A 23,375-nucleotide genomic window follows, 5' to 3' on the forward strand; every position below is an offset into this window, starting at 1 on the left:
TCTCTTCATTATCCAAGGAGATCATCTACCATGACAGCAACTCAGAGCTGGGGGTGATTTGGAGCAATATTTAAGTAGCTTCTAACTCATAATCATATCTTTCTTTCTTTCTTTCTTTCTCTCTCTCTCTCTCTTTCCTTTCTTTCTTTCTCTCTCTCTCTTTCCTTGCTTTCTTTCTTTCTTTCTCTCTCTCTCTTTCCTTTCTTTCCTTCTCTTTCTTTCTTTCTTTCTTTCTTTCTTTCTTTCTTTCTCCCTTCCTTCCTTCCTTTCTTAATAGATCTTTATTGGAGTACAATTGCTTCACAGTACTGTGTTAGTTTCTGTTGTACACCAAAGTGAATCAGCCATATACATACACATGTCCCCATATCCCCTCCCTCTTGACCCTCCCTCCCACCCTCCCTATCCCAACCCTCTAGAAAGGAAACCATAAACAAGACAAAAAGACAACCCTCAGAATGGGAGAAAATATTTGCAAATGAAACAACAGACAAAAGATTAATCTCCAAAATATACAAACAGCTCATGGAACTCAATATCAAAAAAACAAACAATCCAGTTAAAAAATTGGCGGAGGACCTAACTAGACATTTCACCAGGGAAGACATACAGATGGCCAAGAGGCACATGAAAAGATGCTCAACATCACTAATTATTAGAGAAATGCAGATCAAAACTACAATGAGGTATCACCTCAAGCCAGTCAGAATGGCCATTATCAAAACATATTTCTTTTCGAAATCTGCTGGCCTAGAAAGTCTCTAAATCCTCATGAACAGACCTCTTCACCTTCACTAATTATGGACTCCGCATGAAGGGAGAAGACAAACAAGGAATACACATCATAAACAGAGGTGAAATAGTGCACCCAAAGCTTATCAGGGGTGATCAGTCCTTTAAACCAGGTTTTGGCCAGAGGGTTTGTACTGTTTGGGGGCAGGGAGAGCACGAGGAATCCTTTTAGCTTCTGCAGCTCCTAAGAAAGGAGTTTCTACCTTTTTCCTAGTAAATAACTACTCTGTTCTACAGGAGTCTTTTATCATCTGTGTGATGTGTGGACGGGGACAAAGGGATATTTACGCAGAAGTGTGAGGCTTCCATGGCAAGGAAGGTTTATGTGGGTGGGCAGGTTAGCAAGGAAATTCTCCCAGCAACTGACAAGGAATGAGCTCTTCCTAGTAGCCACCAGCACTTCAGTTTAGAGATTAGTGGGCAAATCCCATCCCCAGTGGATATGCAAAGAGACACAGCGGTAGGTTCCAGCAGAGGCAGGAGGCTCACAGTGCCTTTCAGTCCGGTTCCGCCCACCCTCACCTTTATGCAGGGAAATGACAGGTCAGGGCTTCACTTTAGGGGTCTACCAAGAGCTGCTTATCAAATGCCAAAAAGAGGACAACATGGCTTTGATCTGTGGCTTCCTTATCAGGTAGACTTCAAGATTCACTGGTCATCAGCTTCCAATGGCTCTACTGTAGATGTTTCAACCTAGGATGTGTGACTTCTAGAGCTAGCATGTCAGGTAAACTAGATACTCATTCCCATCCAACTTTGACTTCCTTGGGATCTTGTTGGTATTCCTAGAGAGTTTTAGAGGTTTCACCCAACTAGCAAATTTACCATCAGATCAGATGAAGACTTAGGCATAGCATCTTTAATTAAAAGCATAAAGGTAGTGGGTATGGTTGTAGTCTTGGCAGCTATTGGGGCTGCCTCTGGGCCCACAGTTCTCAGGCAATGGCTCCAAGAGAGGAAAGACAGAAAATAACTGATTAAACAATGCATAAAATGTGCAGCAGACTCAAATTTGCAAGGAGACCTGTTTTCATTTGGTTTCTACCTCTCTGCAAACTAGTGAACCCAATGTGCCAAAGATGGCGGACTGCTGCAGGGCAGTGCCCAGCAACCAAGTAACAAGACAGTCCAAGTTTGAAGAAAACTCGGCCTTACCTGGAGATAAGGAGGAGTCATAGGAACTTCTCTCCTTGCGGTTCATCTTGAAGGCTTGGATGTCCTTTTCCCTGTACGTCCCAAAGCCTTCATAGCTCCTCCTTTTACTCCCACTCACATCACTGTCCCACTTGTCGTTCGGAGGGTTCATCTCACTGAACACATCCAGGCTCTCTGGTCTTGCGCTGCTGCCGTCCCCGCCATTGCCAGAGTACCGTTTTGTGCACGAGTCCACAGGCTCGCTGCTCAAGTCACCTTTGTCCTTGGCCTGCGTCCAATGCTGGGCATCAGAAAGTGACAGCGTAGACAGGGTGTCCACTTCAAAGTTGTTCTTGGACGCTTTGTGGCCGGCTTCACTGTGCTGGTACTTCTGCTTCTCCTTATGCTTGTTTTTCTCACTCACAAGGGAGAGCTCTTTGTCTGCACTGCTCAGCCGCTCGCTCAGGATGTGGCTGGAGAAGCCTGTGGCTTTGCCTGCAAAGAGACCACTCAGGTTGTCGTGGGTCCCCAGGAGCCGGTCTTCCTTGTGCTTATGCTTGTGTTTGTGTTTCCTCTTGTGGAGACGACCACTGGACAGACCGGCACTGCCCACCTTGGGAGGATTCAGGGATGGCTGCCTGTCACCGAGGCCCATGCCCACGGGCCCCTGCAGGTGCACTCCATGCTTTGCTTTATGCTTAGCCGTACCAGACATCTTCACATGGGAGCTTGTGTGAAACTGAGGTGGTGGCACTGTTGGCCTCATGAATGGGGACGCTGCTCCGAGCGTGTGCGACAGGTACAGAGGAGCTGGGTACTGACTGTAATAACCAAGGTTCATCATAGGCATTGATGTGTAAGGCATTCCATAGGGTGCATAGTAACTTCCACTGGGAATAGGGTAGCTGAACCCTTGTAAAAAAGGCACCTTTGTCATGGTGTCATTGGTTTTTGCAGGCCTACCACGCTTCTTCTTTGACTTTAAGTCTGAAGTCCTACGAAGATAGAGCAACGGGTCATACTGGATATATGGCACCGGGTAATAGTGATCAAAATTAATCCGAAAAATGCTGGGATATGGATTCTCATGGTAAAAAGTATAACTCCGGTGAGAGATCCTGAACACTTGGAACTTGGTGATGAGCTCTTCCAGGTCTGCCAGAAACTGGAGATCATCACGGTTTTGCAGGCTTTTCCGTTTCCTCTTGTGCTTTGGCTTCTTGAGGCTTTCGTGGGCCAGAAAGTTGTCCACGATGAGATGCTTCTGCCGGTGGCCATGCCGGTTCTTTGTGCTGGTGTCAGATGGGATGGCCTCCGGGTTGTCCAGGGAGCAGAAATCAAAAGAGTACCTCCGTCGGGATTCGGAACTCTTCTCTGCTTGGTCAGACGTGCTGTTGTTGTCTGTCCCAATGCCACTGTCACTCGGGATCGTCTCCTCACTGTGGGACTCGCTCACAGGGGACAGTGTTATCTCCTTGAGTGACCCGATCTCGCAAAGGTGTGAAGGGGAGTTGGCCATCAGCCTGGGTGGAGACAGCTTCCAGGTCCCACTATGGATTCCCTTTTGGGTTTTGGTTGGAAGAGCACTGATGGGCTGGAGATTTGGCATAGTTTTCAACTCTGAAAAGTTGGTTTCAGTGCTGGCGGGGCTCAGGTTGCCATTGGACCCACCTAACTGTGTCGAAAGTGGGTGCATAGCTGCTGGTGAAGACGCCACAAGTGACTGAAAGTTGGAAGGCACGACGGGAACATCCGGCTGGCTAGAAACTGGCCTCGGGTGCTTGATGGCTGTTTTGGGTTCTTCGGATGGGGGTGGCAGCTCTGCCCTCGGCTTCCTGCCCCTCTTCTTGCCAATGTAGATGGTGCCCCTCTTACTGACATTTATCTGCTTGCCCAATTTGCTCTCGATTGCTGCTGCCCCAGGGCTGGTCTCTGGGGGAGCTTTGGCCTTCAGCGCAATGCTGCTGGAGCAGGACAAGATCTGGTTCAAGATATTTTTCCTTTTGAGTGTTTTCATCTTATTGATAGTTTTGATGGTCTTCTTATCTAACACCCCAAGCTTTCCAACTTTTTTGTGAAATTTCATCTCACTCATGGGTTTGTCCTCTCCTGGCACTAACTGGGCCAACTTGGCTAAACTACGTCGTCTCTTTCTTTTCTTGGTTCCAGGAAATTCCCGGCTGATGGGACTGACTGGACTGGTGGAGGTCCCCTCATGAATCGTCTCAACCGTGAGCAAAGGCTGCTTCTTTGGTCGTCCCCGCTTCTTTTTTACCGGCGTGATCACAGTAAGACTGTCTGTGTTGGTGTACAGAGGGCTGGACGGGGTTATGGGGTAAGCAGACGGTGGTTCCACCATCAGTTTATCGGAGGTGGCCATGACTGCCTCCCGAAGGAGACTGGTGGGTTTTGGTTTGCTGCACGTCCACCTCCGTTTTGCAGCGAATTTGGGGTGCTGGATTTCTGGCAGCTTTCTTGGAGAGTGATCTGTGCACGTTGGAGGTGTCACGACCATGGGTGGCTTCCGCTGCTTAGATACACCTCCAGGGACAACCTTCTCAGCATTTCCACCAGTTTCAAGGCCAGCTGAGGGGGACTCGTTCTCTATCATTTTACCCAACTTAGGGACACGGGGATCTTTCTTATTACCTTCGGGGTTGGAAAGTATCCTATTAACTACTTCGCTGTTCATAGTGATTCCAGAAGCCAGGGCTTTCTCTGGCATGATCTTTTCCACCACTGCTTTGATGGACTGTCTCTTTTTCCTCTTATGGCTGCTTGGATCTAGGCAGGGTGCCTTGATAGGGATAGTAATCCGGACATGGCTTGAGTCATTTTCAGGATTACTGACGGAACTCACATTCTGCCTGACTGGTGATGCCTCTTGGGCATTATCTGCAGAGTAGCCTTCCCGTTTCCCTTCTGTATTGTCAAATGCTTTCTGAGCATTCTTGACCCAGTCTAGGTCTGAGTTTGGTATGGTTTGACTTAGCACATCTTTTTTACTGGACTTTTTCTTGCTGCCTATAGTAGTAGGTGGTTCTGGGGGCTCCTTTGTACCTCCTCCATCTTGATCTACTAAGGGCTGGAGCCCACTGCACTCAGCAGAGCTGCTGGGTGGAGCTGGTGAGCTGTGGTTGCTTGGAGATGGGACCACACCTCCCAAGAGCAGATCTTTGCTACTGTTGGACAACTGACTCCATGTGCTCCCTGCACTGCCTTTCTTACCCTGGGCCTTTGCAAAGGAAGCCAGGGGCTCAAGAGCTGGGATCTTGCTGGTGCTTGCAGTTTCTCTGCCAGACTCTGTACTGATGAAGCAATTCTGAGTGGCAGGTCCATTGTCAGAGTTGGTGGACCAGTCCACGTGGCTCTGGCTGCTGCTTTTTTGCTGGTGCTTTGGTTTTAAGGTGTCACCGGTGAAGTCCTGTGGGAGGCCTGGGTCATAATGGAGAGCTGAGTGTTTCTGTGGCCGCTCGTAAGCCTAAGGGTGGGTGGAGTGGAGAAGGAGAGAGAGAGAAACAAAGATCAGCATGGTGAAACTATTTAAAATTTAATGTCAAAAGGCTTAATTATTCAAAAGTTGGAAACAGACACCTTTAGTTCCAGAATGCTTTGTGAAGGTTGTTTTCAATTTCTTTAGTAAAAATACATTGTGTTGATTTTGAATATTAATAAGGATGCTATAATCGCTGTCTTTCTCTCCCTAGATAACAGGAACTTTAACTTATCTTGGTTTAATGCAATCTCAGAATAAGAACTGTTTAGAGTCAGGAGGGGCCCTAAAGGTCCCTCAGTCCAATGCTTCTATTTTCCAAATGAAGATGCTAAAACTTTAGCCATGAAGAGTCCTGCCCAAGGTGGCAGAGTTCAGGAGAGCATCTGAACTTCCAGACTCACTGCACGCGTTTCCCTAACTCCAGCTGCAGCTTATTTTTGCCCCAGCTTCTTCTCAAACACACATCTTTCCCTTGTTTCTGCCTGCTGCAGTTCATTTCTGTTTGGAGTTTATCCTGGAGTTCAGCATCTCTGCACTCAAACAAGCAACTCATTAGGAACCACTGCAACAAGGAGAAAAAGCACAAGTTGAGGAATTAAGGGGGGGAAGTTTGACGACTGCGTGGGGAAAAGTGGGCCAGTCAAGGGCATAGAGAAGAAACGAAAAGAAGCAAAGAAACATGGAAGAGCCCTCAAATCTCTGCCGACTCTAGGAGTGGTGCGTGTTTGGGAGTGAGCCTGCTAAGACATCCTTAAGCCCACATTAGGCCCTGACTACTCTCTTGAGAAAACGCGTGGATATTCTCAAAAGGAACCTTGGAAAAAGAAAAAAAAAAAAAAAAAAAAAAAGGAAACAAGTCTCCTGGACAAATGTGCCAGGAAAAAAAAAAATTATCATTCAAGATCACTCCATTGGACTTTGTCAGCTGTGTTTTTCCCTACATTGGCTCTATATGAATGTCTTCAGACTTTGCACCTTCCTTAGACTAACTCTTCGGCCAGCAAAGGCAGAACGTGTGCTAGAGACACAACATATCCAACGTTTATAAACTCACAAAGGGAATGGATAGTGAACACACTGTTTTGAGATATTAAGCTATTTTTAATATAGATATGTTCACATTGTTCCAGATAGAGTTTAAGCCAGGCTACCAGTACAAAGAAAGCAGTCTTTAAAGCTTATTATAAGTCCTGTTTTATACACAGAGGATGTATTTCCCTAAGATTTGTTAAAGGGAAAATATTAGTAAATTAAGAAAGCTTTGATAATATCCCAACTAAGGAGTATATGATAATGGCTTAGTGAATTTAGGAAGTTTTAACCTATAATATGTATCTGTCTGTTTACCTGTCTATGTATGTATGTATTGTATGTGTCTATCTAGCTGGCTAGCTAGCTAGCTATATATCTATCACCTATCTCTTCTCTGTCTTTTGCCATTGAACCTATAGGATTTATGCTTTATTAGAAAACATTTCTTATTGTCCCTGCTAAGAGTCAAAATGCAGATGGCAGAAAGAATTATGGGTAAAATTCAATATAGTAAAGCAACCAGGGTTTCATTCACACCAGTTCCTGGAATCCCTAGCGTTATTTTCTGCCTCCCTGATTTTGTGAAATCCTGTTTATACTTCCAATATTGAAGCATATTTTTTAAGAATCATGAGAGAGCTTCCCCAAGCTAAGCCTGTTAAGTGCCCAGGAGAAAATTAAGAAAAAAAGTATTTAATTTTTTTTTCACCTTGCAGTTTAGAGTAGAGACACTGCCATCATCATCTAGAGAACTAATCCTGACACTTGACTTTGGCCGCTAGGTATTACTGCTGTGGACATAGGCTCTATCTCATTTTTGGCAAAAATAGAGAAATCTTATTCATGGCACAAAATAGTAAATCCTACTTATCTTTTATGAGTCAAGGCTTTGTTAATTTGTCATTTATGCTTTGGATTTTAGTTGGCACTATGTGTATACTCACAGGATGACAGGCTAGAAGAGGGCTTGGAAACAAAATTTCCCACTTCTTTGGGCGACAAAATAATTGGTTGCTCACGCTAGAACATTCTAGAGAGTTAGTGGTAGTACTTAATAAAAACTGTAGGACAAAAGGTTTAAGTTATTTTGGACCCGGACAAAACAGCACTCATAGCCACCCTCTCACCTCTACCCTTGTCATCAACCCCTCTCCACTTTTCCAGATCTGTATACTGAAGTCCACAGAGGGGCTTCGTGGTAAAGCTGGAATCTTCACCTCTAATTCCCATCAGTTTTTCCCTATTGCTCCATCTTACTCTTGGCAACTAGCAGAGTCCTTCATTAACTTTTCTTTATGTTCTAATCTCAGCTCAATCCTAGTGAGGCCCACTACCTTACAGAAATACTCCTATTATAAGTTTTCATGAAACCATGTATCTCATCTTTGTTGTACTTATCACAGTTTTAAATTTACATTTGATTTTTGTACTAATTGAATTAATGCCTGTCTCCCTTTCTAGCCTGTATACACCATCACAGAGATACCAAGTACAGTGCCTGGCAAATAGTAGGCACTCAATAAACATTTATTGAATAAATGAAGGAACATCCGCTTTACTATGGGTATTCCATTTTGTCATTAGTGAGATTAATGACCTGTATATTGCAACATATTGTCTGCAGACACTGTTACCTCCTTCAGCCTAATTTCTTATGCCATTCCTTCTGCATGCACCATTGTCTCTCATGAAGACATCTATCACAATCCTTGTAATGCGATGTGCCATTTATTTGTATACTTTTCTGTCTCTGTCTCCTAGACTGTAAGTACTTTGAGGTCAGACACACTCATTTATCCTTTTATCTCCAGTATCTATTACAAAGCAAACCACCCAGAAAGTTCTCAATAAATGTTTGTTGAACGAACAAACAAAATAATATTTAAGATGCCTATTACCATGACAAAATATATGGCTGCACACAAAAGACAATAAGCCACCAATCACTCATTTCATAATGGCTCATGATGAAACTGGAGGGCTCAGATGCATTACAGGTTGAACAAAAGATTGTTCCCAAATACTTAAGGACTAAAGGCACTTGCAAGGTAACTCCCCTTCAGCGCAAATTTTACTGTTAGTTCTTTCTCATCTCCCATTAATTGTTTCATTTTCCAATTAACCCTGCTTCTGGGGAAGCCCATGTGACTGTCAGGAGGGTGGATTTCACTCTGGCAATTGAAAGGTGGGGCCTGCTCACTTACACTCAGGGCAGACCAGCTGAAAGTAAGCAGTTAAGCATGCCTGGTTCCCAGTGCCTCCATCTGGACACTGCCTGATCCCATTGTTTCTACCATTTCAGCTGCAATTTGCCCTGCTGGGAGAGCTTGGCAATCAAAGGGCAGGGTGGACAAAAGGGAAGCACAACAAAAGATCAGCAGTAATGGGGGGGAAATGGTGCTTTAAACCCAGCGCTCAGACGGCTGCAGTGAAGGGGCAAAGAGGACTGAGAATGAGTGCTTTTTAAGGGGTCCAGAAGAACAAGGCTTCCTTCCAGCAGTGGCTGATGGCTATATCTCGTTGCATTTCACAAAATCCCATTTCTTCATCTGTCAGCCATGACAGATTATATACACAATGGTGAGACTGTCAGTTCCAATATGCCCTTCACTGAGAACTGAGCACTTACTCCATTGAGACAGAGCCAGACATCAAAAAACAGGCTCCCAGCTCAATGCAGGGGCAAGCGAGCTCTCCCTCCCATCCTTCTCCAGAGGTCTGGGGATATTATTCCATATAGGGGGCTTTAACTTGGGGCCTCATTAACCCACATAGCACTTGTTTCCATTTCCCCTTTAGATTTTTCTGGGGGATCAGACCTGAATCTTCTATGGACTTTATACTACCCTCAGCCCCCAGCAGGGCTATCTCTGAAACAGTTAGCAAATAAGGGAATACTACATTGGGCCAGATTATTTTTATGGAAATCTTTTAATACCGTCAAGCTCAGCATGTCTCTTTGAAACTGTGCACCTCAGATTGGGACTTGAACCCACATGCTGGGACTCGAACCCAGCCTAAATCCAGACTGGGACTTGAACCCATGCGGCCAGGACTTGAACCCGGCCAAAACCCTGATTAGGGCTTGAACCCACATGGCTGGGACTCGAACCTGGCCAAAACCCACGGTCTTCCAACTGAGATCACACACCTGGTTTCAGGACTTAATGAAGCTCAGATTCTTGATATCTCATCGCAGAAAGAATTCAGTGAGAGACAAAGTAATGGGTAAGAAGTGGATTTATTTAGAGAGAAACACACTCCACAGACAGAGTGTGGGCCATCTCAGAAGGTGAGAAAGGCACCAGGGTATGGGGTTGTCAGTTTTTACAGGAGCGGGTAATTTCATAGGCTAATGAGTGGGAGGAGTATTCCAGCTATTTGGGGAAGGGGCGAGGATTTCTAGGAATTGGGCCACCGCCCACTTTTTGATCCTTGTGGTTGGCCTTGAAACTGTCATGGTGCCTGTGGGTGTGTCATTTACCTTGCTGATGTGTTACAATGAGTGTATACTGAGGCTCAAGGTCTAGTGGAAGTCGACCCGTCTGCCATCTTGGACCCAGTTGGTTCTAATCAGTTTATGTCATGTCCTTGGGCTATGTCATTCTTTCTAAGGTTGTGTGCTGCCCCCTTCCCTCCAGTTTCATCTTGGCTGCCTCCCCATCCCCACAAATTGATTGATTGTTTGTGGAACTCACAGTCAATTCTGAAGGTATGGCTTACTTTTTATAAGAGCAGTGCTTTCTATGCACCTTGAGCCTAGGCCAAATATTCATCAGGGAAACACCATTCTCAAAACACTAGACAGATTTCTCTCCTACAGAATGTGTGTATGGAAGGAAGTCCTTCTGTAATGTGAAGAATTATTTGTAAAGTAGATAACTATCTCCTCCCCCACAACCAACGTATAAATTGGCTTATACAGAATCTAAATTTTGTACAAGTCAGATTTCTTTTTAAAAAGCACTTTATTTTTACATAATTTTAAAAACAAGCATTAAATCACTGCATAAAAACTTAAAAGTCTGTGAAAATGGAAGAAAGGAAGTCACCCAGCCTTATCTCAGGCTTATCTAAAGCAAGTTTTGTCACAATGAGAGGAGGACATGACGATTTGGGTCTGAGAAAAATCATATCAAAAACCAAGCATGACTTTGTGGATGATAAACTACTCTTTTGGGTTAGCTGTGTTTGTGCTACTTTTGACAGCAATCATTTAGATTTACTGTTTGTGGGATATTTTGCTTTACGTGAACAGGAAAATGTGCCTGGGTATGAAGGAATGAGGGGAGCTTTATCTCTTATTTTGGCACCTGGTACTTCTCGAGATGTGGTCCTAGATCCCTGTATCAGAGCCACCTAAGGTACTGGTTACTAATACAGATTCCTAGGCCCCACTGCAGATAGGCTCATTTGCCATCTCCCAGGGTGGGGCCAAGGAATGTGCATTTTAACATGCTCCCCAGATAATTCTGATATATAATTGAGTTGTAAAACCACTTATCTAATGTTTTAACACCATAATTCCTCTGGGGTGGGGCTCTTCCGTGGTTGTTGTGACATTCACAGCACTTTTTGGTGGTAAATATGCAGAGCAAAACACCACAGGCCTGTTAGGATATGCAATTTGGCACCACTGAGTATTCCTGTTTTGCTCTCTGAACTCTTTGTAATTTACATAGTAAGAAACTCTAACACAGTCCATCCTCTGTTTAGGTTTTCCAAGTACACTGCATGGTGGGCAGAGGTCAGTTATATGGGTGGATGAAAATACTGTCCTCACAGAAAGAACTAGGCATGCAGGGGTTCGTGACCTCCCACCCTGGGATTTCTATTTCCCCAACTCATCCAAGCCAATCCCCAGAGTTCTGGGGAATCTTGGCATTCCACCCCTGAGTCTTGAAGCAAGTGCTCAAGCCTGAGCAAGAGCTGAGTGTGGGAGAAAAGGAATGCAACCACACACTGTCTGATTAAAGGTTCTCAACCCTGGCTGCATGTTAGAATCATCCAGGAAGCTTCATAAAGAACACCATAGCTGGGATCTGATCCAGACCAATTAAGTCAACATTCTAGAGGTGGGACCTGAACAGTAGTACATTTTTCAAAGCTCTCAGTTATCCCAATGTGCAGACAGAGTTGAGAACCACTGGATTATATCAAAGACAGGGGTCTGGGTTAGGGACTAAAGAGGCTCTGATATTATCAGGAGATGTTCCAGCTCAGTGGTTTTCAAATGTGTTCCACAGAGTCCTAGGATTTTGTAAAGACATTTCTGAACTGTAGCCAGTAGATTGGGCAACAGAGAAGCTCCATTCTTTTAACCCCCAATTGAACAGAGCAGCCTTGCAAAGGATTTCATTAAAGAGAAAGGAGGTGGAGAGAGATGGTTCTGTCACTTAAGAAAAGACTGAAAATTACCATTTAGGCTCATGAATAGGAGGAATGCACATGCCAGCTTCCATTGAACTTGCTCTCAAAGCATCTCTCCTCAGCCCAGTTCGTTCCTGCATTTGCTAATGGTAGGTAGAGAAGAATGTCACTAAGTACCCTATTTGAACCATGGCTTTACGATCCTCTGATTCCACAGAATTCCATGAATGTCTGTGTCCTTTCAAAATTCATACGTTGAAATCCTAACTCCCAATGTCATGGTATTAGGAAGTGGGGCCTATGGGAGCACAATGTGATTAGATCATGAGGGTGGAGACTTCATGAATGGGGTTAATGCTCTTATAATAAAAGAGACCCCAGAGAGCTCACTTGTCCTTCACCATGTGAGCACACAGAGAGAAGACAGCCATCTATGAACGAGGAAGCAGGCTCTTGCCAGACACTGAATCTGCCAACGCCTCGCTCTTGGAATTCCCAGCCTCCAGAACTGTGAGAAATAAATTTCTGTTTTTACAAGCCACTCAGTCTATGGTATTCCGTTATAGCAGCCCAAACAGACTAAGACAATGGAACACAGAAAAGCCCCTAAATGGACATGAAGTTTCCAGTTACATATATACAGTCCTCATTTCCTGTCACATGAATTGCCCTGGGAAGGTACCTTAGTGTGGTTCCCATAGGAACCATTCCTGATTTGCTATTTGGGGACTGTGAGTGATATTAAAGCACTCCTTTTATTGGGGGTGATAACAGCTTACACAAATACAGAGGCACTATCATATGCTTCCTTGAGTACACAGTAATTCTGCATAATTAATGATTGCTGACTTGGTTCCAACCATAATGGTATTAATAGGTATTAGACTTAACTTTTCTATGGAAATAAACATAAAACTATAAAATACATGAAGCAACTATTTTCAGGCTTTGAGCAACAGGTAATATGGGCTGTGATTCTAGATAGAAGGAAACTTAAGAGGCTCTGCCATATCCCTAGTTTTCTGCCCAGGAGAACTTTCTAAACCTGGGCACAGGGAAGCGGAAGCCAGAGAACTGTAATTTCACTGGGTAGAGGAAACAGAGATTATAGTTTGAGACTTTTGAGGGGACTAGAACTTGGGGGACAGGGTACCTGAGAAGAGGGAGATATGCAGAAAAAGAATCCTAGAAACCTTAATAGAAATACCCTATGTCTTTGGCCAAACTTTAATCTGCACTTGAGGGCAAGATTCCATGAAGCATAGCAGATATTTGCTACTGGGGGCTATAAGCTGAACACAGAGTCCTAAGGTCACATAATATTGGGCACTGTTGGATTTCTGACTAGCCAGAATGGGGAGACTTTAATAAATATCCCAGACGGTCAGTTGATATCCCAGAATTGGTTCTCCTTAAGAGTAGGATTACTCGAGCCCTAGAATAAAAGCTAGCAAAGTCTAAAAAGAATCCTTAATAAGATAAAGCAACTCTGCCAGTAAATTAACTACCAATCAGAACAAAAGTCAAACTCTTTAAAGGAAAACAAACAAAGAATTATTAGACAAACACTGAAGCAAATATGACGCATACCCAGGAGGGTAGATATAGATCCAAGGCCCTCAAAACAGCCATTATAAAGATGGTCAAGTAGTAAGGAAAAGATGGGAATAACTGATGAACATATGGGAAATCTCCGCATAGAGATGGCAACTATACCAAAATAACAAAATGAAATTCTAAATTGGAATAATACAATATCTGAAATGAAAAATTCTCTTGATGGGCTTAATAGCATACAAGACACAGTAGAAGAGAAGCCCGGAGAACATGAAGAAAAGACAGCAGAAATTATCCAAATTGACGGGTGCATAGGGTGGGGGAGGGAGATTAAAAAACAAACAAACAAACAGCACTTCAGTGACCTATAGAAAAGTATCAAGTGGTCTAACACACATATAATTAGAATCCCAGTAGAGAAGAGAGAATAATGCATGTGGATTCACATAGCTAAGAATCTCAACAAATCCCAAGCAGAATAAGCACACAAAAAAACTACATCTAAGTACATTGTAAACAAATTGATGAAGTCCAAAGAGAAAATGTTAAAAGCAGCCAGAGAAATAAGACACATTATATACAGGGAAATAGTGACAAAAACAATGTCTGATTTTTATCAATAAAAATCAAGCCAGAAGACAATGAAATAATATCTTTAAAGTACTAAAATGAAAATAAAGTCAACTTAAATTTCTCTATCCCATGAAAACATTCTTCATATATGAAGGCAAAAATAAAGATATTTTCAGATAAATAAAAAGTGAGGGAATTCACTGCTGGTAGACCTGAATTACAAGAAATGTAAAAGGAAGTTCTTTAGCCTAAAGCGAAATAACACCAGATAGAAACTCAGATCTACATGAATGAATGAAGAACATGGAAATGGTAAACATGTGGGCATATATACAACGTCTTATTCTCGGTCTTAAAATCTTCAAAAGGCAACTGACTGCTTAAAGTGGAAATAACAACAGTGTATCATGAAGCTTATGACATTTATAGAAATAAAATGTACAGTAGTAAAACAAAGAGCAAGAGAAGGTATATGGAAGTATACACTTGTAACGTGCTTATATTTGAAGAGATGTAATATTAGATTAAAGTAGATGTGATACTTTAAGGGTACATACTGTAATCACCAGAGCAACCAATCACCAGAGCAACCACTAAAAATAAAACAAAGTTATATATCTAAAATGCCAAAAGAAGGAAACACACGGAACACTAAAAAGGCTTGATTTGTCCAAAGAGGGTAGAAAAGGAGAAAAAAGAATGAAGATAGATGGGAAAAACAGAAAACATATAGTAACATGGTAGACTTAAGCTCAACAATATAGGTAATTAACTCTAAATATACTAAACAACCCCTCCCCCCAACAAATGAACAACAGAAGGCAAAGCCAAACCAAAAAGCAGGTGGTAGATTGTCAAACTGAATAAAAAAGTAAGACATAACTATATGTTGTTTACAAGAGATACACAATAAATATTGGGTTGGCCAAAAAGTTCGTTTGGGTTTTTCGTAACATGAAAAACCCGATTTAACTTTTTGGCCGACCGTATACAAAGATAAAGACAGCTTAAAAGGATGGGAAAAGACATACCACACAAACACCAAATCTTAGAATGCTGGAGTGAATTAATATAGTGCAAAATGGGCTTCAGAACAAAGAGTATTACCAGAGGCACTAGGGACATTTCAAAATAAGAGAGTCAATTCATCAAGAAACAATAATCCTAAATTTGTTTGCATCTCATAACATATACTTGGATCAAATGCTTGAAATGAAAACTAAGAGAATTAAAGAAAGACATAGCCAATGACACAAAGGGATTTTAACACTCTTCTTTCAGTAATTGCTAGAGCAAATTGACTAAAAAAAAAAATAGAAAAAATATACAGAAGTTTTGATCAATGCTCTCAATGAACTTAACCTCACACAACTGCAAAACACCTTCACCAAAATATGCTGAATCACAAAATTAGGGGTGGATAGGGAGCACATGCCAACGTCCTCAAACATCGTTTGTCAGCAAGAAAATGCCAATTAAAACCACCATGAGATACCACTGAACACCAAGTAGGATAGCTAATATTAAAAATATTGAAGATAACCAGCATTGATAAGGGTATGAACAATTGAAACTCTCAACTCTCATCCATTGCTGGAGGTAGCACAAAATGGTACTACTTTGGAAGCTGTTTTGGCCATGTCTTATTTATTTATTTACATCTTTATTGGAGTATAATTGCTTTACAATGGTGTGTTAGTTTCTGCTTTATAACAAAGTGAATCAGCTATACATATACATATACCCCCATATCTCCTCCCTCTTGCCTCTCCCTCCTACCCCCTCCATCCCACCCCTCTAGGTGGTCACAAAGCACCGAGCTGATCTCCCTGTGATGTCTTTTAAAGCTAAATATACACTATGACCCAGCAATTCCACTCCTGTGTATTTACCCAAGAGATGAGAACATGTATCCACAAACGGACTTTTACAGAAACTTTACAGCAGCTTATTCAGAGTAGAAAGCACCTGGAAACAGCGTGGGTGTCAATCAACAGAAGAACACACAAACTCATCAATACAAAGAACAATGTATGGATATATTCCACAATATGGAAAAGTCACACACATGAAATTATGCTGAGTGAAAAAAGCCAGACTCCAAAAACGTACATACTGTATGATTTCATTGCATAAAGTTCTAGAACAGGTAAAACTAATCTATTATGATAGTAATCAGAACAATGGTTGCTTAAAGGTTGGGTGGGAGTGGGAAAGGGTAGGAGGAAAGTTTCTGGGGGTAATACACGTATTTTGTATCAGGATAAGAGTGTGAGTTACACAGCTGTATACATTTGTCAAAAACTCTTTGAACTGTACACTTAAGATGTATACATTTCAGAATATGTAAATTTTACCTCAATTATGTAAAAGAAGGAGAGAAAATACATCAAACAAAGATTACTAAGAGCTCTCTATAGCACATGCACACTCACACCCCAAAGCCACTCAGCAGAACTTAGTGACACTTTCTTTCCAATGAACACCTAGGCAGCCAACAACTCAGTGTTTCCCCTTCCCCAGGCCTCACTCTCCCCTTTGCTCAGGGACAGCTGAGGGAGTTGACCCCAAAACAATGGAGCCTGAATCAAGGAGACAGGTGCCTGTGGCTTCTTGCAGGCCCCATTCTCTCCTTTCCTCATCCTTGGTGGCTTCCCTGACCCGGGCCAACAGGTAGAAAGGTGAAGTCCCCCTGCACCCCAGCCACAAATCCACCTTCCTTGAGGTAAGAAGGAAGCTTGACAAGAACCTGCTCACAAATCAGTTAACGCTGCCCCGCCTCCTCTGTAAATCATGTGAGATCCATCTGGGTAATGACTCCTCCAGTGTAATTCCCTATTAAGAGGCTTTATCTGGAGAGAGAAGCAGCTGGTTCCGTGTCACTAATTGCTGTCTGCTGTGATTCTAAAACATCTGTACCATTGTGCTCTTCATTTTCATATTCTAATCACCCTGAAACTTGAAAAAGGTATATCATTGATTGTTTCTATGGGTTAATTAGTACACAGTCTCCTTGTAGAGACAATTTAGAGGCAGCCAGACCTCAATCAGGAAGTTTGTTTTAAAAATTAATAACATTGGCGGTGGCTGGAGGGACTGTCACGTTCAGGGACATATCAGGGCTCTCCTGGTGGGGGAGCCACCCTTTGTTATGCTCCAAAGGAGGGAAGCCAACAGGCCTGGAGGCGGGGGAGCAGGGAGCAGCAGCAAGTGCAGCAGGGGTGCAGACCCGGCCTGGTCCCCAGTGGACCCCACCACTGTCTCCACTGCCCTCCTCCTTGCTGTACCATCTCCACCTCCACTAGCCTGAGTCTCTTTCCCTGTCAGCACAAATCAGGACTCTGACGAGGACTGGACAAAATACCTGAAGGTGAGAGGAATTTGTTAAAACGGTAAGAGCATGAGAGATGATTTCATGTTTTAAAAGTCTGTTCCTTGTTCCCTCCCCCTCCCCCCACCTCAACTGTGGGAAGGGAGCTATAGTATAAATGAAAGACCTGGACCATATAGAGAGTGACACTGGAACCCTGAGCGCCTCAAATTTAAATTGCACACGATTCACCTGCGGATCTTGTGAAAACGCATATTCTGATATAGAAGGTCGGGGTGGAGCTGTGATTCTGCATTTCTAGCAAGCTCCCAGGTGGTGTCCAAGGTCAACCATTTGAGACGTGCTGGCCCAGACCCTCTTTTCTCAAGCCTTTGACTGAGGTCACTATTCCTGAGATCCAAGGGACAGCTGAGAGGCCGCAGTGTGGTGGGGAGGCTTGAGATCTATGCGAGGGTCTGAATCCCAGGACCACAACGCAGGACAAGTCCTGTGGCTTCTTCCTATCTTAGCTTCCTCATCTAGAAATTAACAGCAGTATCCAAGTCAAAGGGGAGTGGGAGTATTAGCAGCTGGTGAGCGTAAAGTATTTAACAGTGCCTGGCCCTTAGTAGGTACTATGTTAATATAGCTAAACGTTTGTATTGTATTTTTCAATAAACTACTTTTCTGAAAAGTAACATCCAGCAGAAACAGGGGATAGGGCAGAGGCACTAAACAGGGAGTGCCTCACTTAAGCTCGGGTGGTGTGCTCTTGCAGTCACTCATTCCAGAAGTCTGTCGCTACCTCCACCGCCACCCTCAACCTATTAACCCAATGTTCAGCGCTCAAGTTCTTCCTTCAGAGCCTCCCTGGGACCCACTTGACAATACAGAGTCACGGGGAGCTTACTTCTGCACAAAATACATTGTTCTATCTATTAGACACTGCTTTCCCATTTTGAGCCGAAATTCTGTTTGCCCCTTGGATTGTTTTGCCAAGCTGGGGAGACAAGCATCCCTGCAGGTGTTAGCCTGGATCTGAGGACCAGGATCCTGTAACTGAGAGTGAACACACCCTTGGGAGGGAGTTCCTGGGAACCCCTCCTATAACAGTTCTTAGCAGAACTGAGGGGTCTTAGCAGGTCTCAAAGGGGCTTCCCCAGTGGGTCTGGAAAAGTGCTATTGTTAGGGGAAAATGCTAAAAACTGGGCTTTCATTTATGTGACATACAAATAGAAAAACAGCCTCTCAGCAGACGAGCTAGAAGTCAACTCAAGAAAATTTAGACAAAGAGAGAAAATGGTGTGGAGCTGCAGGGCTACCACTTCAGAGGCAGCCATGGCGTAAGCTTGGCGGGGCTAATTGGAGTGCACATTGCCACATCCTTCTGGAAGGGACACGGAGGTCTCCTGATTGAGCCATTCAGGTGCTGAGAACTTGCTGAAGCAGAATCCCACCAACAGTACCACCTCTGCCTTGCTCCAGCAAATAGGCTTTGCCCGCCCTGCCCAAGCTTCTCTAGGCCTCCAGCTGGGTCCCAGGAACCCTAAGGGACAGGGAACAGTCCTGGCCTGGGACATATTCTGTAGTGAAAGTCCTAAGCAACAGGTGCACACTGATCCTGACGATGAAGATGAAGCATCACGGAGCAACAGTTGGGTTTTAAAAATGTGTCAGCTATTCTCCATGTGGCCTATTCTTCAGGCCACTCCCTCAAAAAAAGGAGGAAAAAGAACATGTTCTCTTCTCTTCTTCTTTGAGAATCAGTAGCATACGATGAAGTGGCAAACTAGCAGGGTGGAGTATTAAGGTCTGAATGTCACATCCATGAGAGAGGTACAAAACCTGAAGTGCATTCAGAGTGAGAACCAGAATGGCCCAGGATCTAGGAAAGCTATCTCTTAAAGAAAGCTGGATGAATAAGGGGAGTGGATGGCTAATCTGGCCCAAAACAGGGCATTTCCCAAACCTGCCTGCAGCTAAGAACTACCAGTGGCCGCTGTTAAATTCACAGTTCACCAGGCCTCTCTCCTGAAAGTCTGGAGTCACGATTCTGGGCTAGGGCCCAGAGAGCCTTACTTCAGTCAAGCTTGGTAAACACTTGGTAACCTAAGGGCTTCTATATGGAAGGGGTTAAGAATTGTTCGGTTTTGTTCCAGGGTGGAGGAGTAGCAGAGACCAGGCAGGAAAGGGCCCAAAGATTAAGCCCAAAGATTATATCTAGCTTTTGCTTGTTAGAGGAAAAAGTCTTAAGACGGGAGAGGGCGGAGGAAAAGAAGTATTTTTTCCCCTCTTTACCTCATGTTTCCTTTCTATAAATCCATTTTACTGCAAAACTGGTGCTTTTTACCAGTAGGGCTAAAATAACCATTGATTATAAATCAAGTCAAAAATGTCATGGAGATGCTGAATTAGCCTGCAAAACCAGCTTTTAAAGTTTCCCATAAACACTGCAAACTGCAGGCATTTGGTGCATCCTTCATTTCGCATGAGTCTCATTTAGAAGAAGGGCAGGAGGGCAGAGCAAAGGCACGGGGCTAGCCTTGTGGTGGGGGCTGAGACCCAGAATCATTCTTGCCCCTGGAGTGTGATCGTGTCCTAGGTGGCTGCCAACGGTGATGTCCCTGGTGCGGCAATCACGTGGGTCTCTATGTCAATCAGTGCTGACCACCCTTAGAGTCTCCTGTTCAATTTGTGCTCCTGAACTTTCTCTAGGAGGCTTCCTGTTTAAGGTAGCATGGCATCTGTCAGTTATGGATTGTCTTCTATCTTCTTTTGAGAGGCAGTGGAGAAGAAATGTGTAGCAGTGAGGAGCACAGACTCTTGAGCTAAGAAAACTGTATTAAAATCTTACTAGCTGTGTGACGTTGGGCAAGTTGCTTAACCTGTCTGTGTCCCAATTTCCTTAGCTGCAAAACAGGGATGATACTACACTTACCTAGTAAGGTCAATAGGTGAATCAAATATGTCAATCTATGTAAAGCACTTCATCCAGTGCTGGGTGTACAGTCAAGGCTATTCCAGTGCTCACTATGCAGTGGAGAATCCCGATGGCACGCTCAGAGTCAGGAATCAGAAGGAACTCAGTTCAAATTCTAGCTTTGCCTCTTACAACCTGTATGGCCTGGGACTTGTTTCTTATCTTCTCTACTTCTAAAATGGGAGAAATAACATGCCTACCTAATAGTGTTGTTTTGAAAATTAAACATGACAGCATTGGTAAAAACGTTATCATAGAACACATTGTAAGCGTTCAACAATTTCCAGTTATTACTAATACTATAACTTTATGATTATTAATTATTTGGGGTTGGGGAGCGTGGGAGGCAGGCCCAAGAGGGAGGGGATATACATATAGCTGATTCACTTTATTGTACAGCAGAGACTAACACAACATTGTAAAGCAATTATAATCTAATAAAGATGTAAAAAAATAAAATAAAAATAATTATTGGTATCACCCTCCCTGCTGCATCTGAAACTCAGTTCTCTAGTAAGAGGGGTCAGGACACATGCATCCTTTGCTCCTAGCTATCCTCACAGCCTCCAGGTGAGAGTTTCAGCTCAAATTCCTGGGTGTGATGCCAGGTCTGGGAGGGGGTTTCTGATAACCAGAGTGACACGAACTAGTCTGAAGGAGAATCCAGCCCAAGCACACTCACTCGTCATGATTCTGCAGAGTTATTCTGGGCCACATGGCTTGGTCTTGATCTCTCCAGCTGTACCTGGTGCCTTCCTGGAGTGAATATATCTTATGGTGTCAACCGTCTAGAAGTTGTGAATTGGACACACATTCTCCCCATTGTCTTTGACTGTCGTGATTTAGCTTAATAGGGTTTCAGGCCATTTCTGCACCAAACCATAGAAAGCAAAGCACTGTACAGAGTTCTTGTTGGGGGTGCTTTGGGTTGGGGTGCTGCCATGCTATAAATTCATGGGGACAAAATGCACTACTTACTATCTATGATGAATACCAGCGCCTGTCTGTGGGCAGCTGGCATCACTGAAAGGTGACAGGGAAGTTTGGATGTAAGTTGAAAATCTATGTCTGCCTCCATTAGGTCAGGGTCTGATGTATCTGACTCAATTTATTCTGGAATCATTCATGAAGCAAATGTATATTTGGCCGGACTACAGATGAGGTACGGTGCTCTCACAATCTTAGACCCTCTTCTCCTATTACAGAGGAAGACACTGAACCAGAGGACTAAAGGATTGCTCAAACTCACACAGATAGTCATGGTCAGAGTTGGTCCCGAGTGTCCTGACTCCAATTTCCAGCTGCTCCTTCTATTCCCTCGTGAGAACCTTCTCCATTTAGGAGACGAGGTGCAAGGCACTGCGATGACACCCTCTGTTCTGACGTTACTCTCTGGGACCTGCAAGCTCATGCACTTCGCTGAACCTTGTTGCACCTGTTGGACCTACCCCCATAGCTCTGGATTCTTGAACATGCCTCCAAGGTGAGGCCAACCTGAAGCTTCTGTCCCAGCTTGGTTGCTGGATTATCTCTTTCAGAATTTGTGCCTGCCTTTCCCTCGGCTCCTTGTCAAGTTTGGTCAGAGAGCTTGGCCTTAATAATTCCACTTGCTCCTTAAGTGGGCCCATTCTCAGACACCCGCCTTGTCAGTAACTGCTTTAATAGCAGTCACCTTGAGACCCTCCTTCGTTGGCCCACTGGCTTAACCATGTCCAGGTAGTTCTGGGCTTGTTTTCAGCAATTTCCCACATGCAAGAAGAGACAGGGGATGAGGGACCTAGCAGAGCCCCGAGGAAACACCTCATCATTCAATGAGACTAGTGCATCCCAGACAGGGCAAGCATCTTGCCCCGGCACTTCCTGATGGTACGGCATTAGCCATCAGGCAAAAATCATACAGTGAAAAACTTCCTTCTGCAGCCTCATGGATGCTGAGGTATGCTACGTCTTTTTCTTCCTGCCTTTGCTGACTCTGCACCAGGGCATAAGGCTTTTAAGACAAAGACGCATCCCATGTACAGCTGCAGGTCAACAGAAACTTACCTTCTATAACATTTACAGACTAATAGTGTCTTAGCCTTGCCTCTCCTTCAATCTAATGCTCTCCAAGCTCGCCACTGTCCATGTAAGGATCTTAATTTCATTTCCTCTTTATTTAATTAATCGGGGTTTCAGCTTTCACTCGACCCTTAACTAGTGGTGCAACCTTGGGAAGTAACCTGACGCTCTGGGTGTCCATCCTTCTTTCTGTAATAGAGAAATGATCACTGGCTTGCCTCTCCAGGTTGCCCTGAGGATCTAGGGCATGTGAAAACATTCTGGAAACCATAAAGCAACTATATACATGCAGGTCACTGCAGTTGTTTGTTATTGCTTGGTTGAGAACTCGTCTAACGATTTCAGAAAGCCAAGAATGCTGACCACACTCCCTGTAAAATCAGCATGAGATGCAGGGAAAAGTTAAGATAAATTTTAGTATAATTTTAAAAATCATATTATTTCTATACACTTTCTAAGGACTTCTAAATTCTTACCACCCATCTTTCCATGTCGCAGCTGAAGGGGAGGGAGGGGAGAGGAAGGGAGGGGAACAGAAAACACAAACAACAGCTCTCCCCACTCTGGCAATAAACTTCTAGCTCCAAAGCAGGTTTTATTTAGCGTGCCATAAAAACAGTCATTTCTCCCATCATAAAAGAAGCCTGACTACCCAGCCTCATTTTTCTGCAGTTAGTCTGTGGGTTGAGTGGGTCCTAGTTCTGGCGCAGGCTACAGCCTGCCCTTCCTCCTCAAGCCTATGCTCCCTCCCTCACAGCCCTGCATATATCGAGAAATAAAAGGCAATTTTAAAGTATTTTATTATGTGTGAATTTACAGGGGAAAAACGTATACATTTTTGGAGATGGAAGTAAGATTTAATTGTCCCTCTGTTTTATGGTTACTGCCTCATGGGTATGTACCAGACAGCTTGGGCTCTGTATCTTAAAAAAAAAAAATCCAGGTGAGATTGAGGCAATTTTTCCAGCCATTATACAGACCCTGGAAAGTTTAGGTCATTCTGGAGAAGTAAAAAAAACTCACACAGGCTCAAGAAGGAAAGGAGCACAGTAGGTTCCCTAAGCTGCACCCAC

The 23,375-nt window shown here is 43.7% G+C and overlaps 1 protein-coding gene across 2 annotated transcripts in view; it reads right to left on the minus strand.

Annotated features, from left to right (window-relative positions):
- Nucleotides 1-23,375, minus strand: part of SETBP1 (SET binding protein 1) — a 386,267-nt gene that overhangs the window by 110,390 nt on the left and 252,502 nt on the right. The window contains exons 1-2 of one of the 2 annotated variants that reach the window (XM_032602888.1): nucleotides 11,873-11,941; nucleotides 1,948-5,407 (exon numbers count right to left, since the gene is read on the minus strand). In XM_032602888.1, the coding sequence (XP_032458779.1) occupies nucleotides 1,948-5,407; nucleotides 11,873-11,875 (3,463 nt within the window). In that variant the 5' untranslated portion in view covers nucleotides 11,876-11,941. Of the gene's footprint in view, nucleotides 1-1,947; nucleotides 5,408-11,872; nucleotides 11,942-23,375 lie in introns of those variants that run through there. The other variant, XM_032602887.1, reaches the window with a different exon arrangement.

This window comes from Phocoena sinus, chromosome 14, assembly GCF_008692025.1.
Source record: "Phocoena sinus isolate mPhoSin1 chromosome 14, mPhoSin1.pri, whole genome shotgun sequence".
Taxonomy (NCBI): domain Eukaryota; kingdom Metazoa; phylum Chordata; class Mammalia; order Artiodactyla; family Phocoenidae; genus Phocoena; species Phocoena sinus.